This window comes from Anopheles stephensi, chromosome 2 (assembly GCF_013141755.1).
Source record: "Anopheles stephensi strain Indian chromosome 2, UCI_ANSTEP_V1.0, whole genome shotgun sequence".
Lineage (NCBI taxonomy): Eukaryota > Metazoa > Arthropoda > Insecta > Diptera > Culicidae > Anopheles > Anopheles stephensi.
The window spans coordinates 88391317-88408029 of NC_050202.1; the positions used below are offsets into that span (position 1 = coordinate 88391317).

Genomic DNA, 16713 nt, shown 5'->3' on the forward strand with positions numbered 1-16713 from the left:
CGGGCTGCCGTTGGGCTTCACGCAGCGTTTTTCGTTGCGCTCTCGGTTAGCGGAACGATTCGATTAATGGGACTAATGAGATGCTTTTGTTTTGCTTGTTACCGCTGCCTGCTGATAAACAAGTGATTCATATTTTTCTCAAAATTCTACACTCCTGCGTGTGTTACGTTAGCTACTTAATTGTAAGCCCTTTACGATCAACAACAGATGGCAAATGGGGTGCTGGAAATGTTAAGCATTCTTTTTCGATGAGACTACCGAAATTCGGATATGATAAAGTGTAGCCCTCGGAGCGCTGTTCAATATTTGTAGTAGAAAAATAGATTCATAGTATATTCCAGTCCATTTAGGAAAAAAGTTTATAACAAAATATTTTCTTTTAAAACCATCCTCTCACCCACCATAAATATTCCCTGCAACCGAAAACATATTAGCTTACTGAAATCATTTCACTATCGTTCTGCCTCTAGCAGCACCATGTGTGTCGAACACACGCGCCAATAATGCCCCATTTGGTATGTTGGTCCCTTCCGCTAGAATCGTTCGATCTGTTTGTGGTTTTCGTAGCTCTTCAGCTGATGCAAATTGTCCCACCATAGCGGTAGCCGGTGTTGCAAGATAAGCCGGAACCAGGGCGTTAGCGGTGCACCGAGATTAGCGATGGTTGCATCCAGCCCGTTGCGCGGAATGTACCGTACCTCGCTTACCTCGCTGTCGTTTGGCTTTAGATCGACGTCTTTCTGCAGGAACAGAATGTAGTCGATCTCGTGCTCGCCCCACGTCCCATCACCCCTGTCGGCGTAGTGAATGCGGGTGATATAGTGGAAGTTTTCCGGCCGTGCCTATGTGCATGTGAACATCCGCGAGCTTTAACAGGCATGTACTGATTTTGTTGAAGATGTCGCGCGCCCTTACCTGTGCCATCGGGATGCCGAGCTCGTAGTTTAATCTCCGCTGGGCAGCACGTCGAATACCAACTGCGTTTAGTTCTTCCCGCTCTCCGTCAATGTCGTACAACGGATGGCTGCAGCAGGCGTTCGTATAACAATCGGGAAACGTTATCTTTCCGTAGGGCGCACCGCAAATACCGTACCGTTGTCATGGAAATGTAAAAAGCGTCGAAAAACAAGCGATCATCATCTGCTGCTAGGGTTTGACCGTTTCGGAAGCGTTTGAATTATTCATGCGTGCTTTGCCACCCGCCAGCCGCCGGCGTGACGTAAGGAAGCAAACGGAAACGGAGCGATCCGGTGCGATCGGAACTTCCCACAGACTGTACGGGCACGGTGTGTGAAATCGGCACACGGAGAAAGTGGCGCGCATGTTTATGTGTGTGTGTGCCACACATGCTAACGTACCTTGTGGACGGATCTGCGTTGTAACAGCATGTCTCCGGCACTGTTGAACAGGAACACACTGAACGCTCGATGCAGGCGAATGTTACCCTCGGGATCCACCCGATGGCAGTCCCGCTTCGATGCACTACCGACGTACTGATCGCGTTCATTCACCAGGATGCACTTTTCCTCCAGCGCTAGCTCCTGCAGTTTGGCCGAGCTGGCCGTGGCCACATTTGAATAGGTCCGGGCGGGAGGCAGCAGTTTGCCGGCCGTGCGTAACCACGAAGAAAGCATATTGACGTTTATCCACCCCACGAAACCGACGACCGGACTTTCCTCACACGCGGTTAACTTTTATTTGAGCAGCGAACGAAAGAAAGTGCGGAAGGTTTCTCTAAAATCACAAATTCCTCCACACTGCTCTGTAATCACGGTGTTATTTACGTTGCGTTTCGTTTTGTTATGACAGTTCTCGAGATTGAATTTAAATGTCAGTGGGGCACAAACGTGTGGGGATTTTTAAATAATAGAAACATGCAAATTACGCCATAGGATTGAATTGGGGATGTAAAATTGTAGTATCCAGCAGTTTTTAAAAGTGCTTCGTTTATACAGAATACGAATTTCAACTGTTTTCTTGCAAATATCAGCTGTTGTTTTGGGCCTGCAGTAAAAGGCCTTTTTGATAGAGGCCGTTCAAACGTCATCAAAGAGACGAAATGGAGGTGAATGTACACGGAAGACATATTTGTATACTGGCAACATATAATATAAATTACACGGCTTTTGCTCATTATACAAAAAATGCATTTTTAAACCTTTCCTTAACTAATCGGACTTGTGTAACAAGCAATTGCAATGGAGATGGTCACCGTGTACGACCGCCTTAAGCAAGTTGTGAGCTGTCAAGATTCACTTGACGTTGTTGAAGAAGCGAAAAAATTGATAATCAATCTCATCACATCATAAGACTCCCCTATATTCTTTCGTAAATAACAAAAGAAAGCCCTCGCAAGGGTTTCCACTGATTGGGGAATACTTCTTTCCAGCCAGCCCACTAGCCAGTACGACGTGCGCTCTCTCTCTGCGGTACATTCCTACACGGTCGTAACATTCACGATGGTAAGCAACGATGGACCGTGGGTTCCACATCTCATCATCAGCAAAATATTCGTTCCCCACCCTGCCTGCCCCGCCGCACACCTCCCAATCCGCAGTGCTGCTTGGCACTGGAGCCCGAGAACCTGATAACAAACATCCGTTTTCCACCCACATCGTTTCCAGATTCGCTTCATACTGATACAGAACCGTGCCGGCAAGACGCGGCTCGCGAAATGGTACATGAACTTCGACGATGACGAAAAGCAGAAGCTGATCGAGGAGGTGCACGCCGTGGTGACGGTGCGCGATGCCAAGCACACAAACTTTGTCGAGTTCCGGAACTTCAAGATCGTGTACCGCCGGTACGCCGGGCTGTACTTCTGCATCTGCGTCGATGTGAACGACAACAACCTGTGCTACCTGGAGGCGATCCACAACTTTGTGGAGGTGCTGAACGAGTACTTCCACAACGTGTGCGAGCTGGATCTGGTGTTTAACTTCTACAAGGTGTACACGGTCGTGGACGAGATGTTCCTGGCGGGCGAGATCCGCGAAACATCTCAGACGAAAGTCCTCAAACAGCTGTTGACGCTGAACTCGTTGGAATAGGCTAACCCGCAGGGCGCGCGTGTGTGTTTTTATTGTTACTTGCTGCTGTTTCTCCTCACCTTTAGCTGGCTCAACTTCCCCATTCTTGGGCGGTACGCAGAGGCGCGAACCGAATGTAAAGATGCAATACGTTACACGATGCGCGGGGTCACCGAAGGTTCGAAGCACACGCACAGCATTCCAAAACAAAAGTTGATACTAAGTAGTTGTTGAACAACTTGTGCAAAGCCATATGTCAGGGACTTCGGAACCGATGCCCGGCTCCCTCAGCGACCTCCCGCATTCAACCTCCATGAGTCAGCTGGTTCTAGGTTCGCGTTTAAGTTTTTCCTTACGAACGTTCATCACCGCTTATCATCGATCTGTATGATATATCTACTACACGCTACTAAGCACTGTTCCCCGGGAACGGGGAGCCCAACCATTACATACAAACAAACAAACAAAACAATATTCGTGTAAAGAAAGGTAATTTTTCCGTTTCGGTTACTCCTAGAACTGCGAGGATGCTGAGCTGCCGCAGTTGGACGATACTTCTAGGAAAAGTGCAAGCGAGCTAATGTTGCACTGACACTCACCAAAATGCGAAGGTTTAAATTAATGGAAACTATTAAATATAACGAAAAGTAAGGCAAATATTATAGTAAATACTACTATTATGGTACATATTAACGAAAATGATCTGTATTGCGTATAGTAATCGAATAAAGCAGAGTAAACGAACAAAATGCTGCTGTAACTAACAAAAGGGGGAAACACTGCACCAAAATCGAATACATTATGCGGACAGGGGATTAATCGGGTTAAATTTTCTTTTATTATTGCAATTGCTTCATCTCAACAAGACGAATGGATTGTGCTAAGAATTAAGTAAACTTGTTGTACAATCTAGAAACATGTGTTAGGCCGCCGCGATTCGTTCGTGGATAAAATTCATTTCCAAAGGCACACATTAACTAACGTTCTCCGTGCTTGTCCCGTGTGTCGAGCGTGCACTAGCCTATCCTACTCGTAGTCAGTCTAAAAGCAACTCATTTCCAAGGTCGGGGTGTTTTGTTGGAAGATTTCCCCGCCAGTCCAAGCTGATTCAGGGCGGTAGCGGAAGCTGACCTGCCAACTCCCAGCGTGCCCGGATGCGTTTCATTGCCGTTGATGCGTACCGTCGTCTCCTTTTCCGATTGCTTCCGACAGCTCGACAGTACCTCCTCGAGCCGTTTGAGATCGTTTGGTGATTTTTGAAGCAACAGTTCGATGTAGTTGTGGAGCAGTTCCTTCGGAAAGCTAGGATTCCCGTTCGATTCCAAGGATTTTCTTCCACCCGGTGTACGGTAGGAGTCATTTTCATCAGTTAGGATCGAATTTTTCAGCGAGCTAACCCCATCGAGACGATCCTTGTCGACGTGCTCGAGTGTTAGACGGCTAAATTTGGCCGCTTTCGCATCGAGCTCCGCCTGGTGGGCAGCATTGTTTGTGGCAGTTTGCTGGCCCGGACTCATCAGCACGTCGAGCGCTTGCTTCCATTGGTTTTCCATGATCGAGTGGAGCTGTTCGGCAATGTCCGCCCGCCGACTGTGGATCGTGCGCAGCTTATCTTCTAGCTCGTGTATCCGCTTGGCCGAATTGGTTAGCTGAAGACGGTACAGTGACTCCTGCTCGTTGTATCGCTCGGTGAGGAGTTGCATCTCTTGCTCGCGCTTCTGATCGATCAGCTCGATCTGACGCTTTGCACGCTCGGTTAGGGTGCGTTCCCGTTTCTTAGCCTCCTCTTTCAGCTCTTCCTCGACGGTGGTGAGCTGCTTCTGGAACTCTTTCAACTTATCCGACACGACGTCTTCGAGCTGGGATTGGTAGTACTTCTTGAGCGAAAGGCGCTGAATTTCTAACTCTTTCAACAGTTTTTTCTACAAAGGTAAGGAAGAAAAACGAGAGAATTATTAATCATCCCAGGGGAGACGTTGGCATGCCTAGCCAATCTACCTACCGATTCTTCCTGATGGACCGCAATCTGTTCCTTCATGTGTTTCGCTTGTTCCTGTAAACTTTCGTTCTCGCGTGTAACCTCCGCAAACCGTTTTCCCAGCGTGTCCGTTTTCGTTTTGAGTGCACAAAAATCGGCCCTGATCCGCACACTGTCGGCAAGCTTTTGCTTTTCCGCTTGCAACTCAGCACCAAGCTGCTCGTTCGCTTTCCGCTGTTTGCCTAGTTGCTCCCTTAACTGCCGCTCGTTGTCACGGCTGTTTGCTAGCCGTATTTGCAGATCCTCCATCTGTTGCCGGTGTACATCGTTCACGTCACGATTGGCAGTGGCAAGGTGCTCTATCTTCGCTTCCAGATTATCTTTTTTATCCTCTAGCTTTCGCACTAGGTTCAGCGTTTCGGCCAGCTCCTTCTCGAGGAAGAGGTTTTTGTTCTTAATCTCCACATTTTCTGCCATAAGCTTTTCGTGCGTTTCAATGTGCTTGTGTTCCATGTCCCGAAGCCTACCCGTAAGACGGGCCGTTTCCTGTTCCAAGTTGGCGATTATGGACACCTTCTCTTTGTCCACCGACAGAGCTACAGCGATTTTCTCCTCGTACTCGAGCAGCTTTACGTGCAGTGATTGAATGTTACGCTCGCAGTGCTGTCTCCGGAGGCGTTCCTCTTGCAGCACCTTCGAGTATTCCGGCTGTCCGGCGGTACCGTTCGTTTGCCAGATATCGCTTAGATTGAGAAGGTGACCGTTTTTGCTGGCCGGTTTCGTGACCATTCCGCCGTGTACGTTGCGCGGTGGTTTTTGGGGCACGGGACCGCAGGATGGAACAGGTTTTGAAAGACCATTGAAATCGTTTCTCGTCAACGATGGATAGTCTTGCACCGAGAGACTATCCACATCGATCAAAGAACCATCCGGGCTTTGTCCTGGACGGTTGTGTTGGTTTGCGCGAGTCTGCTGGCGTTGCTGCGCCCTTTGCGGATCGTCCTCCTGCAGAAATCGGTCTATTTCGTGCAGCAAGTACTGTTCCTTTAGTGGTTCCTTGTGTGCGTGGTGCTTGAATGGCGTGGAAGCGACATAGTGCTCGGTTCGTTCGGCGGCCGTACAACCGACCACGGAATAATTTCCTATCCCTGCCATCGATTTTACGTTGCTGCGTTGAGCAAATGATGCATAGGACAAACAATCCGCAAAGTCGAAGGAACAGTTGGCTGGCGTGCGAGGCGTAAGTACAGCGGACGATTCACAGTTAAAGAAGTCGGGCGGTATAAGCAGCAGCACGTCTGTTTCATCGGAATCACTCATTACATGCTTGTGGAGTTAAGGTTAACCTTTGGAGAAAATGTTAAACAGGCACTTGAATAGTTGACCAACCGATTAGAACATGTAAAAAGATTAAAATAGAATCATGGTGGTGTAGAAAAACTAGAAGAAAAAACAAACAAACACAAGCCGTCGCTGTCGGTCGGTGTCAGTTGTAAACAAATGGACCGTTGCACTGTTGGTTCAAATACCAACCAAACGGACAAAGTTCACATTTATAAACCGAATGAATGAAACAAAAAACATTTTTATCAAGAGAATTAATCGTCTTATCGTGGAAAAAATTATTCCTCGTTCGAAGGACATTTACAAACGAAATCAGCACTAAACACTGGAAAATTGTTCAATAAACCGTTTCTTCCCAAGTGACGGAGAACAACTCCAAGAACGGGCCCAAGTAGCATTATCCATACCGAGTTGTACTAAAAATGGGTGAACATCGAGAAGGTCTGGCAAAATTAAGAAATCGCACGTCTCTCTTCTTCATTATTATTGTACTTCCATCACAGCAATATCTGCTGCAGTATCGAATGCAAAGAATTTTATTTATTTTACTTTTCATCGCACAGTGCTGCCAGAGTACAGGAGGCGAAACAAATCCTACCAGTACTGTTATTTGGGCGCGAACGGCGAAAAGTGTCAAACAAGCAGCAGCAAAGTGGTGGTTTGGGAAGCTTCCATTCTGTATTGCAAGGAGACGCGGTTGCACGTTGAGTTCAGCAAAAGTTACAATTCGTTTTTGTTTGTTCCCGGGAAAGTAAATCGAGACAGATACATCATGGCCGACGATAAGAAGGACCCCAAGAGTTCCGAGTCGGAGCATATCAATCTGAAGGTGCTCGGACAGGATAACGCTGTCGTGCAGTTCAAGATCAAGAAGCATACACCGCTCCGCAAGCTCATGAACGCTTATTGCGATCGGGCCGGACTATCGCTGCAAGTCGTCCGCTTCCGATTCGATGGACAACCAATCAACGAGAACGACACTCCGACCACGCTGGAGATGGAGGAAGGCGACACCATCGAGGTGTACCAGCAGCAAACGGGCGGCCAGTAGAGCGGATGAGCGTGTGCAGGGGAGGGGGAGAGGAGAAGAGGAGGAAGCGTTGAACCGGAAGAAAGAAAGACGACGCTGGATGCAGCGGGAGGGCAGATGTCACAACTATATGCTGTGTGCGAGCGAACAACATCTTGTGGAAGTAACGGACCGGCCAGGTGGCAGCATTATAAATTAACCATACCTATATTAAGCGCGTGAACTAAAGCACGTGAAATAAATAATATGTGAATCCCAACAATTCGTACTTTATTCGCTTGGCGTGTAAAATGAGAAGCAGGGAGCTGGGGGGGGAGTAAGCATTTTTCGCCGAAAGCCCGGAGTTGGCATCGGAGTCTGTTTGACAGCTGCTGTCAAAACCGCGAGCAGCCTCGCCGAGAGAAAGGAAAGAAAGGGAAAAAAAACATCTTCGACACCGCTTGTCCAGTTGTCCCCTTTTTGTGTTGGATTTTTCGAGTGGATTGGCGCACTGAAAAGGGCTAAATTTTACGCTAAAAATGGCTGATGCAGAGGTAATGGATGGCTGCCGCTTTCCGGTGAAGGCCGCTGCCGGCTGGGTGTAGCAGTGGAATTGCAATTTTCGTTCATAATAATGCTTATCTCGATCCCGACACACTTGCGCTTTTTCTCTGTAGCTTGCTAAGGCCCTGAAAGACTTGCCGAACCGAGTGCTGAATGTGCCCGTCGAGGAGCGGCCGGAACTGTTCCAAAATGTGATTGCGGTGCTGCCAAATCCCGGTAGGTGGTGTGACGTGTCGCATTTAGCCGGTGTGCCGTAACCGTGCGCCCGTCTGTAACAGACCTGTCTGTTCCGTGGCACAATCTAACCTCAATCTGTTTTTTTTTCTTCTTATATCTGCCCGTTGTGAAATTGTGTTTTTAACCGGCGTTCGGAACATCCGCAGGTATTAACGCCACCATCGTGCGGGGCATATGCAAAGTGATCGGAACTACACTCACCAAATACAAGGATCCCGAATCGCAAACGCTCGTGAAAGAGCTGCTGGTGGTGGTGCTAAAGCAACATCCCGACCTAACGTACGAACACTTCAATGCCGTGCTGAAGGCACTGCTTACGAAGGATCTTGCCGGTGCGCCTCCGATCAAAGCAGCCCAAGCGTCCGCCCTTGCGCTGGGATGGGCTAATCTGATAGCTCAGCATGCGGACCACGGGACGGCGGTGGGGAGGAAGGAGTTTCCCAAGCTGCTCGAAATCCAAGCCGGTCTCTACCAGCTGTCCCTGACGTCGGGCATACAGAAGATATCGGACAAAGCGTACAGCTTCGTGCGGGAGTTCTTTGCGAGCGAGGACGGTCTGGCCCAGCGGTACTTCGACAAGCTGCTAGCGCTGGAACCGTCCAGCGGGGTGATAGTGATGCTCTGTACAATTGTTAGGTATTTGCAGCAGGAGCACGGCTCGGTGGAGCTGCTCGACCAGCACAAAGCCAAGCTGCTCGATCACCTGGTGAAGGGATTGATAACGGTGAAGACAAAGCCGCATGCGAGCGATATCGTCGCCTGCTCGGTACTGTTGAAAGCCATCACGAAGGACGAACTGCGTACGATCGTGGTGCCGGCACTGCAACGGTCGATGCTACGCTCGGCCGAAGTCATTCTGCGTGCCGTTGGTGCAATAGTGAACGAAATCGAGCTGGACGTGAGCGATTACGCGCTGGATCTGGGCAAACCGTTGGTGCAGAATTTGGCCTCCAAGGAGGAAACGGTGCGCCAGGAAGCGGTGGAATCGTTGAAACAGGTCGCGCTCAAGTGTGCCGCCCCTGGTGCGATCGAAACATTGCTCAAGGAGGTGTTTGCCGTGCTGAATGGGTCCGGCGGAAAGATAACTGTGGCGGAATTAAGGATAAATCTCCTGCAGGTTGGTATCGCTTGGGGTTTGCGGGGCGATCAATTTGCCATTACGTTAATTGCCGTCCATTTCCAGGGTGCCGGCAATTTGAGTTTCAACAAAATTCCACCACAAAAGATTCAAACCATTCTGCCCGCCGCGTGTGATCACTTTTCGAAGGTGATCGAGGCAGAAATACAGGAAAAAGTCGTTTGCCATGCGCTGGAAATGTTCGCCCTGTGGACGGTTTATCACCGTGGAGAGATACCGACCAAAATTGTGCAACTGTTCAAGAAGGGGCTGGACGCGAAAGCTCAAACCATTCGCACGAGCTATCTGCAATGGTTTCTGTCCTGTCTGCACGACGGAAAGCTGCCCAATGGGGTCGATTTCACCAGCACGCTTTCGAAGATTGTCGAGCGAGCGGCGCAAAGTCCGGCGCAGACGCCCGTCGTCTCGGAAGGTGTCGGGGCTGCCTGCATTCTACTGCTGACGAATCCCAGCGTCAACGAAAAGCTAAAAGACTTCTGGAACATCGTGCTCGACACGAGCAAGTCACCGTTCCTGAACGAACGGTTCCTCTCGACGACCAACGCCGAAACGCGCTGCTATGTGATGGTCATCTGTGAGCAGCTGCTCACCAAGCACCGGCATGAGCTGAAGGGGAACAGTTCCGTGGACCCGTTGATCCGTGCCGCTATCGTCTGTGTAATGTCCTCGCAGGCAAAGGTTCGTCGCTACTGTCTACCGCTGCTGGCAAAGATCGTCAACGGCGAGGAGGGAGTATCGCTGGCCAAATGCTTACTAGCTGAACTGACCCGTTACGTGGAAAGCACCAAGCTCCTCAACGAAGGGGACCCGGCTGAAGAGGGTGTAGCGCCACCGCAAGCACTGATCGATGCCGTTAACACGACCTGCGGCGTAGAGCAGATCGCTAACCCGGACGCACAATCGTTGGCACTTAGTGCACTGCTATGTTCCCACCATCCGGCGGCCGCCTCGGTACGCGGTGACCTGTGGGAAAGCATACTGGAGCGTTACGGGCTGCAGGGAAAGCAGTTTATCGCGCTGAACACGGCTCAAATCGAGGAGACGTTCTTCAGCGGTTACAAGGCAACGGCCATGTACGAGAATACGCTCGCGACACTGTCACGCATCAGTCCGGAGCTGATTCTTTCCGTGCTGGTGAAGAATGTGACGGATCAGCTGAACAATTCGCGCATGTCGAACGTGACGGACGAGGAGTACTTTACGTATCTGACACCGGAGGGCGAGCTGTACGACAAGAGCGTGATACCGAGTACGGACGAGCAGATACAGACGGCTCATCTGAAGCGTGAGAATAAAGCGTACAGGTGAGTGTTAAGCCACTCTTCGGAATGGAATTGGTTCTTCAGCAGACGCTCCTATATGCTCCTCTTTTAGCTACAAAGAACAGCTGGAAGAGCTGCAACTCCGCCGCGAGCTGGAAGAGAAACGCCGCAAAGAGGGCAAATGGAAACCGCCGCAGCTGACACCGAAGCAGAAGGAGGTGATCGACAAGCAGCGCGAAAAGGAGAACGCCATCAAGGCACGGCTGCAGGCACTGCACGACACCATCACGACGCTCATCTCGCAGATCGAGGGCGCGGCCAAAGGTACGCCGAAACAGTTGCCCCTCTTTTTCCCCGCCCTGCTGCCGTCGATACTGCGCGTCTTTGCCTCTCCGCTCGCCGCACCGGCGATGGTGAAACTGTACTACCGCCTCAAGGACATCTGTTTCGGGGAGGATCGGGCGGAGCTGGCGAAGGACATCGCAATCGCTACGATTCGCATGAGCAAACCGCACTGCGATCTGGAGGAAAGCTGGTGCACGGCCAACCTGGTAGAGCTGGTGAGCGACATACTGGTGGCACTGTACGACGAAACGATCGATATGTACAACGTGCATCGGGAGGAGGAGGGCAGCAAGCGCTACCTGCTCGACGCGCCAGCCTTCAGCTACACGTTCGAGTTTCTCAAGCGAGCGCTCGTACTGCCCGAAGCGAAGAAGGACGAAAGTTTGATCATTAATGGCGTGCAGATCATTGCGTACCATGCACAGCTCAAGGGCGATACGGTGGACGGGAAGGACCTGGGAGACGTGTATCATCCGGCGTACATGCCACGGCTGGAGATGATTCGGTTGCTGTTGCGACTAACCCAACAGCATAGAGGACGGGTACAAACGCAATCCGTCGCCGCACTGCTCGATGTGGCGGAAAGCTGTTCCGGGCGCGAGTACACCACCCGAGCCGAGCAGCGTGAGATCGACGCGCTGCTGGTGGCGTTGCAGGAAGAGCTGGACGCGGTACGGGATGTGGCGCTGCGTGCCCTGGCCATCATGATCGACGTGCTGCCCTCGATTGCGGACGATTACGAGTTTGGTTTGCGGTTGACGCGCCGCCTGTGGGTGGCGAAGCACGATCTTTCGCCCGACATTAAGCTGCTGGCGACCGGCATCTGGCAGGACGGCGGGTACGAGGTGCCGATCGTGATGGCGGACGAGCTGATGAAGGACGTCATCCATCCGGAGCTGTGCGTGCAGAAGGCAGCGGCGGCCGCGCTTGTGTCGATTCTTGCCGAGGATTCGTCCACCATCGAGGGCGTCGTCGAGCAGCTGCTCGAAATCTATCGCGAGAAGGTGGTAATGATACCGGCCAAGCTCGATCAGTTCGATCGTGAAGTTGAACCGGCGATCGATCCGTGGGGTCCGCGGCGTGGTGTCGCCATTGCGCTCGGCAGCATCTCGCCCTTCCTTACGCCCGAGCTGGTGAAGAGCGTGATCCAGTTTATGGTGCGGTCGGGGTTGCGCGATCGGCAGGAGATCGTGCACAAGGAGATGCTGGCGGCGTCGCTCGCGATCGTTGACCATCACGGGAAGGATAGCGTCACCTATCTGTTGCCCACGTTCGAGTACTTCCTCGACAAGGCACCGAGCAAGGGTGCGTACGATAACATTCGCCAGGCGGTGGTCATTCTGATGGGTTCGCTCGCGCGCCATCTGGACCGTGAGGATGAGCGTATCCAGCCGATCATCGACCGACTGCTGGCAGCGCTCGAAACACCCTCCCAGCAGGTGCAGGAAGCGGTGGCAAACTGCATTCCACACTTGATTCCCGCCGTCAAGGACAAAGCGCCCGAGATCGTGAAGAAGCTGCTCCAGCAGCTGGTCAAGTCGGAGAAGTACGGTGTTCGTCGGGGAGCCGCGTACGGCATTGCCGGTGTGGTGAAGGGATTGGGCATCCTTTCGCTGAAGCAGCTGGACATTATGTCGAAGCTAACGCACAACATCCAGGACAAGAAGAACTGGAAGTCGCGCGAGGGAGCGCTGTTTGCGTTCGAGATGCTGTGCAGCACACTGGGGCGCCTGTTCGAACCGTACATCGTGCATGTGCTGCCGCATCTGCTGCAGTGCTTCGGCGATTCGTCCGTGTACGTGCGCCAGGCAGCGGACGAGTGTGCCAAAACGGTGATGGCCAAACTGTCCGCTCACGGTGTGAAGCTCGTGCTGCCGTCGCTGCTAAACGCCCTCGACGAGGATTCGTGGCGAACGAAAACGGCCTCGGTCGAGCTGCTCGGATCGATGGCGTTCTGTGCCCCGAAGCAGCTGTCCTCCTGCCTGCCAAGCATCGTTCCGAAGCTGATGGAAGTGCTGGGGGATTCGCACATCAAGGTGCAGGAGGCTGGTGCGAACGCGCTTCGCGTAATCGGCAGCGTGATTAAGAATCCCGAAATTCAGGCGATCGTCCCTGTGCTGCTAACGGCGCTGGAAGATCCATCGAGCAAAACGTCCGCCTGTCTGCAGTCGCTGCTCGAGACGAAGTTCGTCCACTTTATCGATGCACCATCGCTGGCCCTTATTATGCCGGTAGTGCAGCGCGCCTTCATGGATCGGTCGACCGAAACGCGCAAGATGGCGGCACAGATTATCGGCAACATGTACTCGCTTACCGATCAGAAGGACCTAACGCCCTACCTGCCGAACATCATCCCGGGACTGAAGACTTCGCTGCTCGATCCCGTGCCGGAGGTGCGTGGTGTTTCGGCCCGTGCCCTCGGTGCGATGGTGCGCGGGATGGGCGAATCCTCGTTCGAAGATCTGCTGCCATGGTTGATGCAAACGCTCACATCGGAATCGAGCAGTGTCGATCGGTCGGGAGCGGCCCAGGGTTTGTCGGAGGTGGTCGGAGGCCTGGGTGTGGAGAAGCTGCACAAGCTGATGCCAGAAATAATCGCCACCGCCGAACGGACGGACATTGCACCGCACGTGAAGGATGGTTACATTATGATGTTCATCTACATGCCGTCTGCGTTCCCGAACGATTTTACCCCATACATTGGGCAGATTATCAACCCCATCCTGAAGGCGCTGGCGGACGAGAATGAGTACGTGCGCGACACCGCACTGAAGGCCGGTCAGCGTATCGTGAATCTGTACGCCGAGTCGGCGATTACGCTGCTGCTGCCGGAACTGGAGAAGGGTCTGTTTGATGATAATTGGCGCATTCGGTACAGCTCGGTGCAGCTGCTGGGTGATTTGCTGTACAAGATTTCCGGCGTTTCGGGCAAGATGACGACGCAGACGGCTTCGGAGGATGACAACTTCGGTACGGAACAGAGCCACAAAGCTATCATTCGCAGCTTGGGCGCCGATCGGCGTAATCGCGTGCTTGCCGGGCTGTATATGGGCCGCAGCGACGTTTCGCTGATGGTCCGCCAGGCAGCGCTGCACGTGTGGAAGGTTGTGGTCACGAACACTCCGAGGACGCTGCGTGAAATCTTGCCAACGCTGTTTTCACTGCTGCTGGGCTGTCTGGCCAGCACCAGCTACGACAAGCGCCAGGTGGCTGCCCGTACGCTCGGAGATTTGGTGCGCAAGCTGGGCGAGCGCGTCCTGCCGGAAATCATTCCAATCCTCGAGCGGGGGCTCAGCTCGGACCAAGCGGACCAGCGACAGGGTGTATGCATTGGGCTGTCGGAGATAATGGCGTCCACCTCCCGGGACATGGTGCTCACGTTCGTAAACAGTCTTGTGCCGACCGTACGCAAGGCGCTGGCCGATCCCCTGCCCGAGGTGCGTCACGCTGCGGCCAAAACGTTCGACTCGCTTCACACAACGGTGGGCGCAAGGGCGCTCGAGGACATTCTACCCTCCATGCTGGAGAGCCTTGCCGATCCCGATCCGGACGTAGCCGAGTGGACGCTGGATGGGTTGCGGCAGGTGATGGCCATCAAGTCACGCGTCGTGCTACCGTATCTCATCCCTCAGCTGACGGCAAAACCGGTCAACACGAAAGCCCTCTCGATTTTGGCGTCCGTAGCGGGCGAGGCGCTCACCAAGTATCTGCCCAAGATACTGCCCGCCCTGTTGGCCGCGCTGGCTGCCGCTCAAGGCACTCCGGAAGAGGTGCAGGAGCTGGAGTACTGCCAGGCGGTGATTCTGTCCGTCGGCGACGAGGTAGGCATCCGCACCATCATGGACACGGTGATGGATTCGACCAAGTCAGAAATTCCCGAAACGCGCCGTGCGGCCGCAACTCTTCTGTGCGCTTTCTGTACACACTCACCGGGCGATTACTCGCAGTACGTGCCGCAGTTGCTGCGTGGTCTGCTGTGGCTGCTTGCGGATGGTGATCGCGAAGTTCTGCAGCGATCGTGGGACGCGTTGAACGCTGTCACAAAGACGCTTGATTCGGCACAACAGATCGCGCACGTAACCGACGTCAGACAGGCGGTTAAGTTTGCCAGCAGCGATCTACCGAAGGGTGGCGAACTGCCTGGCTTCTGCCTACCGAAAGGCATCACACCACTGCTGCCCGTTTTCCGCGAGGCTATTCTGAACGGACTGCCCGAGGAGAAGGAAAATGCAGCGCAGGGTTTGGGTGAGGTGATCAAGCTAACCTCGCCGGCCTCCCTGCAACCGTCGGTGGTGCACATCACCGGTCCGCTGATTCGTATCCTTGGCGATCGGTTCAATGCGGGCGTAAAGGCGGCCGTGCTGGAAACGCTGGCCATTCTCCTGCACAAGGTGGGCATCATGCTGAAACAGTTCCTGCCCCAGCTGCAGACCACCTTCCTGAAGGCGCTGCACGATCCCAGCCGCACGGTGCGCATCAAGGCGGGTCACGCACTGGCGGAACTGATCGTCATCCACACCAGACCCGATCCGCTGTTCGTGGAGATGCACAACGGCATCAAGAACGCGGACGATTCGGCCGTTCGCGAGACGATGCTGCAAGCGTTGCGTGGCATCGTGACGCCGGCCGGGGACAAGATGACGGAACCGTTGCGGAAACAGATCTACACCACGCTGGCCGGTATGCTCTCACACCCGGAAGATGTTAGCCGTGCAGCAGCGGCCGGTTGCTTTGGTGCGCTATGCCGCTGGCTAACTGCGGAGCAGGTGGACGATGCCCTCGCGAGCCATATGCTGAACGAAGACTATGGAGAGGATGCCACGCTACGGCACGGGCGTACGGCGGCATTGTTCGTCGCGCTCAAGGAACATCCCTCCGGCATTGTAACGGCCAAATATGAGCCGAAAATTTGCAAAATCATCACGGGAGCGCTCGTGTCGGATAAGATACCGGTTGCGATGAACGGCGTGCGTGCCGGCGGCTATCTGCTGCAGTACGGCATGACGGACGGTGCGGCCAAACTGTCCACCACCGTCATCGCACCGTTCGTCAAATCGATGAATCACAGCAGCAACGAGGTAAAGCAGCTGCTCGCCAAAACCTGCACCTATCTGGCGCGTGTCGTGCCGGCGGAACGGATCGCGCCCGAGTATCTGAAGCTCGCCATTCCGATGCTGGTCAACGGAACGAAGGAAAAGAACGGCTACGTGCGGTCCAACTCGGAGATTGCGCTCGTGCATGTGCTGCGGTTGCGGGACGGTGAAGAGTTCCACCAGCGTTGCATCACGCTGCTCGAACCGGGCGCCCGGGAATCGCTCAGCGAGGTCGTCAGCAAGGTGCTGCGTAAGGTGGCGCTGCAGGCGGTCGGCAAGGAAGAGGAGCTGGACGACACGATTCTCACGTGATCAGCAATTGGCCGTAGTCAGCAAGGGGAAGACGATGTGGCGGGAGCAAAACCCGCCGAGGGATTCGGGTGGCCAACACTGCGAGACGGAAGGCTATCGCACCGTGGTGCGTTTGGTTGGAAGTTGGCGAAGGTCAGCAACCGGCTGGTTGCCAGTTTTAGCCCCACCATTCACAGTCAGTGGCATCATCATCATCATAATGGACGTTTTGTATTGGCGCAACTAGTACCACTATTATTACTATTACCACTACTGCTACTAAACCTGTCGTACAATATCAAACCCGGAGAATAAATACATTCAAACGTGCGTGAGGGTATGTTTGAGGATACTCCTGTCGATCATCTGAATATCACACTTGAGTAGGGAAAACCTTTGCATAAGGTCCTTCAACAGCGGTTT

The 16713-nt window shown here is 53.1% G+C and overlaps 5 protein-coding genes across 5 annotated transcripts; 3 read left to right on the top strand and 2 right to left on the bottom strand.

Moving 5' to 3' along the window:
- Positions 1-303: 303 nt before the first annotated feature.
- LOC118505125 (isopentenyl-diphosphate Delta-isomerase 1) lies at positions 304-1881 on the bottom strand. The gene is made up of 3 exons (XM_036040441.1): positions 1359-1881; positions 916-1062; positions 304-842 (listed from the first exon to the last, which is right to left on the bottom strand). Exons 1-3 carry the CDS (start codon positions 1632-1634, stop codon positions 534-536), a joined length of 732 nt encoding a protein of 243 aa, XP_035896334.1. The 5' UTR covers positions 1635-1881; the 3' UTR covers positions 304-533.
- Positions 1882-2233: 352 nt separating this feature from the next.
- LOC118505127 (AP-2 complex subunit sigma) lies at positions 2234-3779 on the top strand. Its single transcript, XM_036040444.1, has 2 exons — positions 2234-2462; positions 2625-3779. The coding sequence occupies exons 1-2, from the start codon at positions 2460-2462 to the stop codon at positions 3048-3050; spliced, it is 429 nt and encodes a 142-aa protein (XP_035896337.1). The 5' UTR covers positions 2234-2459; the 3' UTR covers positions 3051-3779.
- Positions 3780-3851: 72 nt separating this feature from the next.
- LOC118505126 (227 kDa spindle- and centromere-associated protein-like) lies at positions 3852-6527 on the bottom strand. Its single transcript, XM_036040443.1, has 2 exons — positions 5032-6527; positions 3852-4951 (listed from the first exon to the last, which is right to left on the bottom strand). The coding sequence occupies exons 1-2, from the start codon at positions 6325-6327 to the stop codon at positions 4082-4084; spliced, it is 2166 nt and encodes a 721-aa protein (XP_035896336.1). The 5' UTR covers positions 6328-6527; the 3' UTR covers positions 3852-4081.
- Positions 6528-6835: 308 nt separating this feature from the next.
- Positions 6836-7640, top strand: LOC118505129 (small ubiquitin-related modifier 2-like). The gene has a single exon (XM_036040446.1). The coding sequence runs from the start codon at positions 7124-7126 to the stop codon at positions 7400-7402; it is 279 nt and encodes a 92-aa protein (XP_035896339.1). The 5' UTR covers positions 6836-7123; the 3' UTR covers positions 7403-7640.
- A 115-nt stretch (positions 7641-7755) lies between these two features.
- On the top strand, positions 7756-16621 carry LOC118505128 (eIF-2-alpha kinase activator GCN1-like). The gene is made up of 5 exons (XM_036040445.1): positions 7756-7914; positions 8038-8140; positions 8308-9278; positions 9345-10603; positions 10674-16621. The coding sequence occupies exons 1-5, from the start codon at positions 7900-7902 to the stop codon at positions 16309-16311; spliced, it is 7986 nt and encodes a 2661-aa protein (XP_035896338.1). The 5' UTR covers positions 7756-7899; the 3' UTR covers positions 16312-16621.
- Positions 16622-16713: the final 92 nt, after the last annotated feature.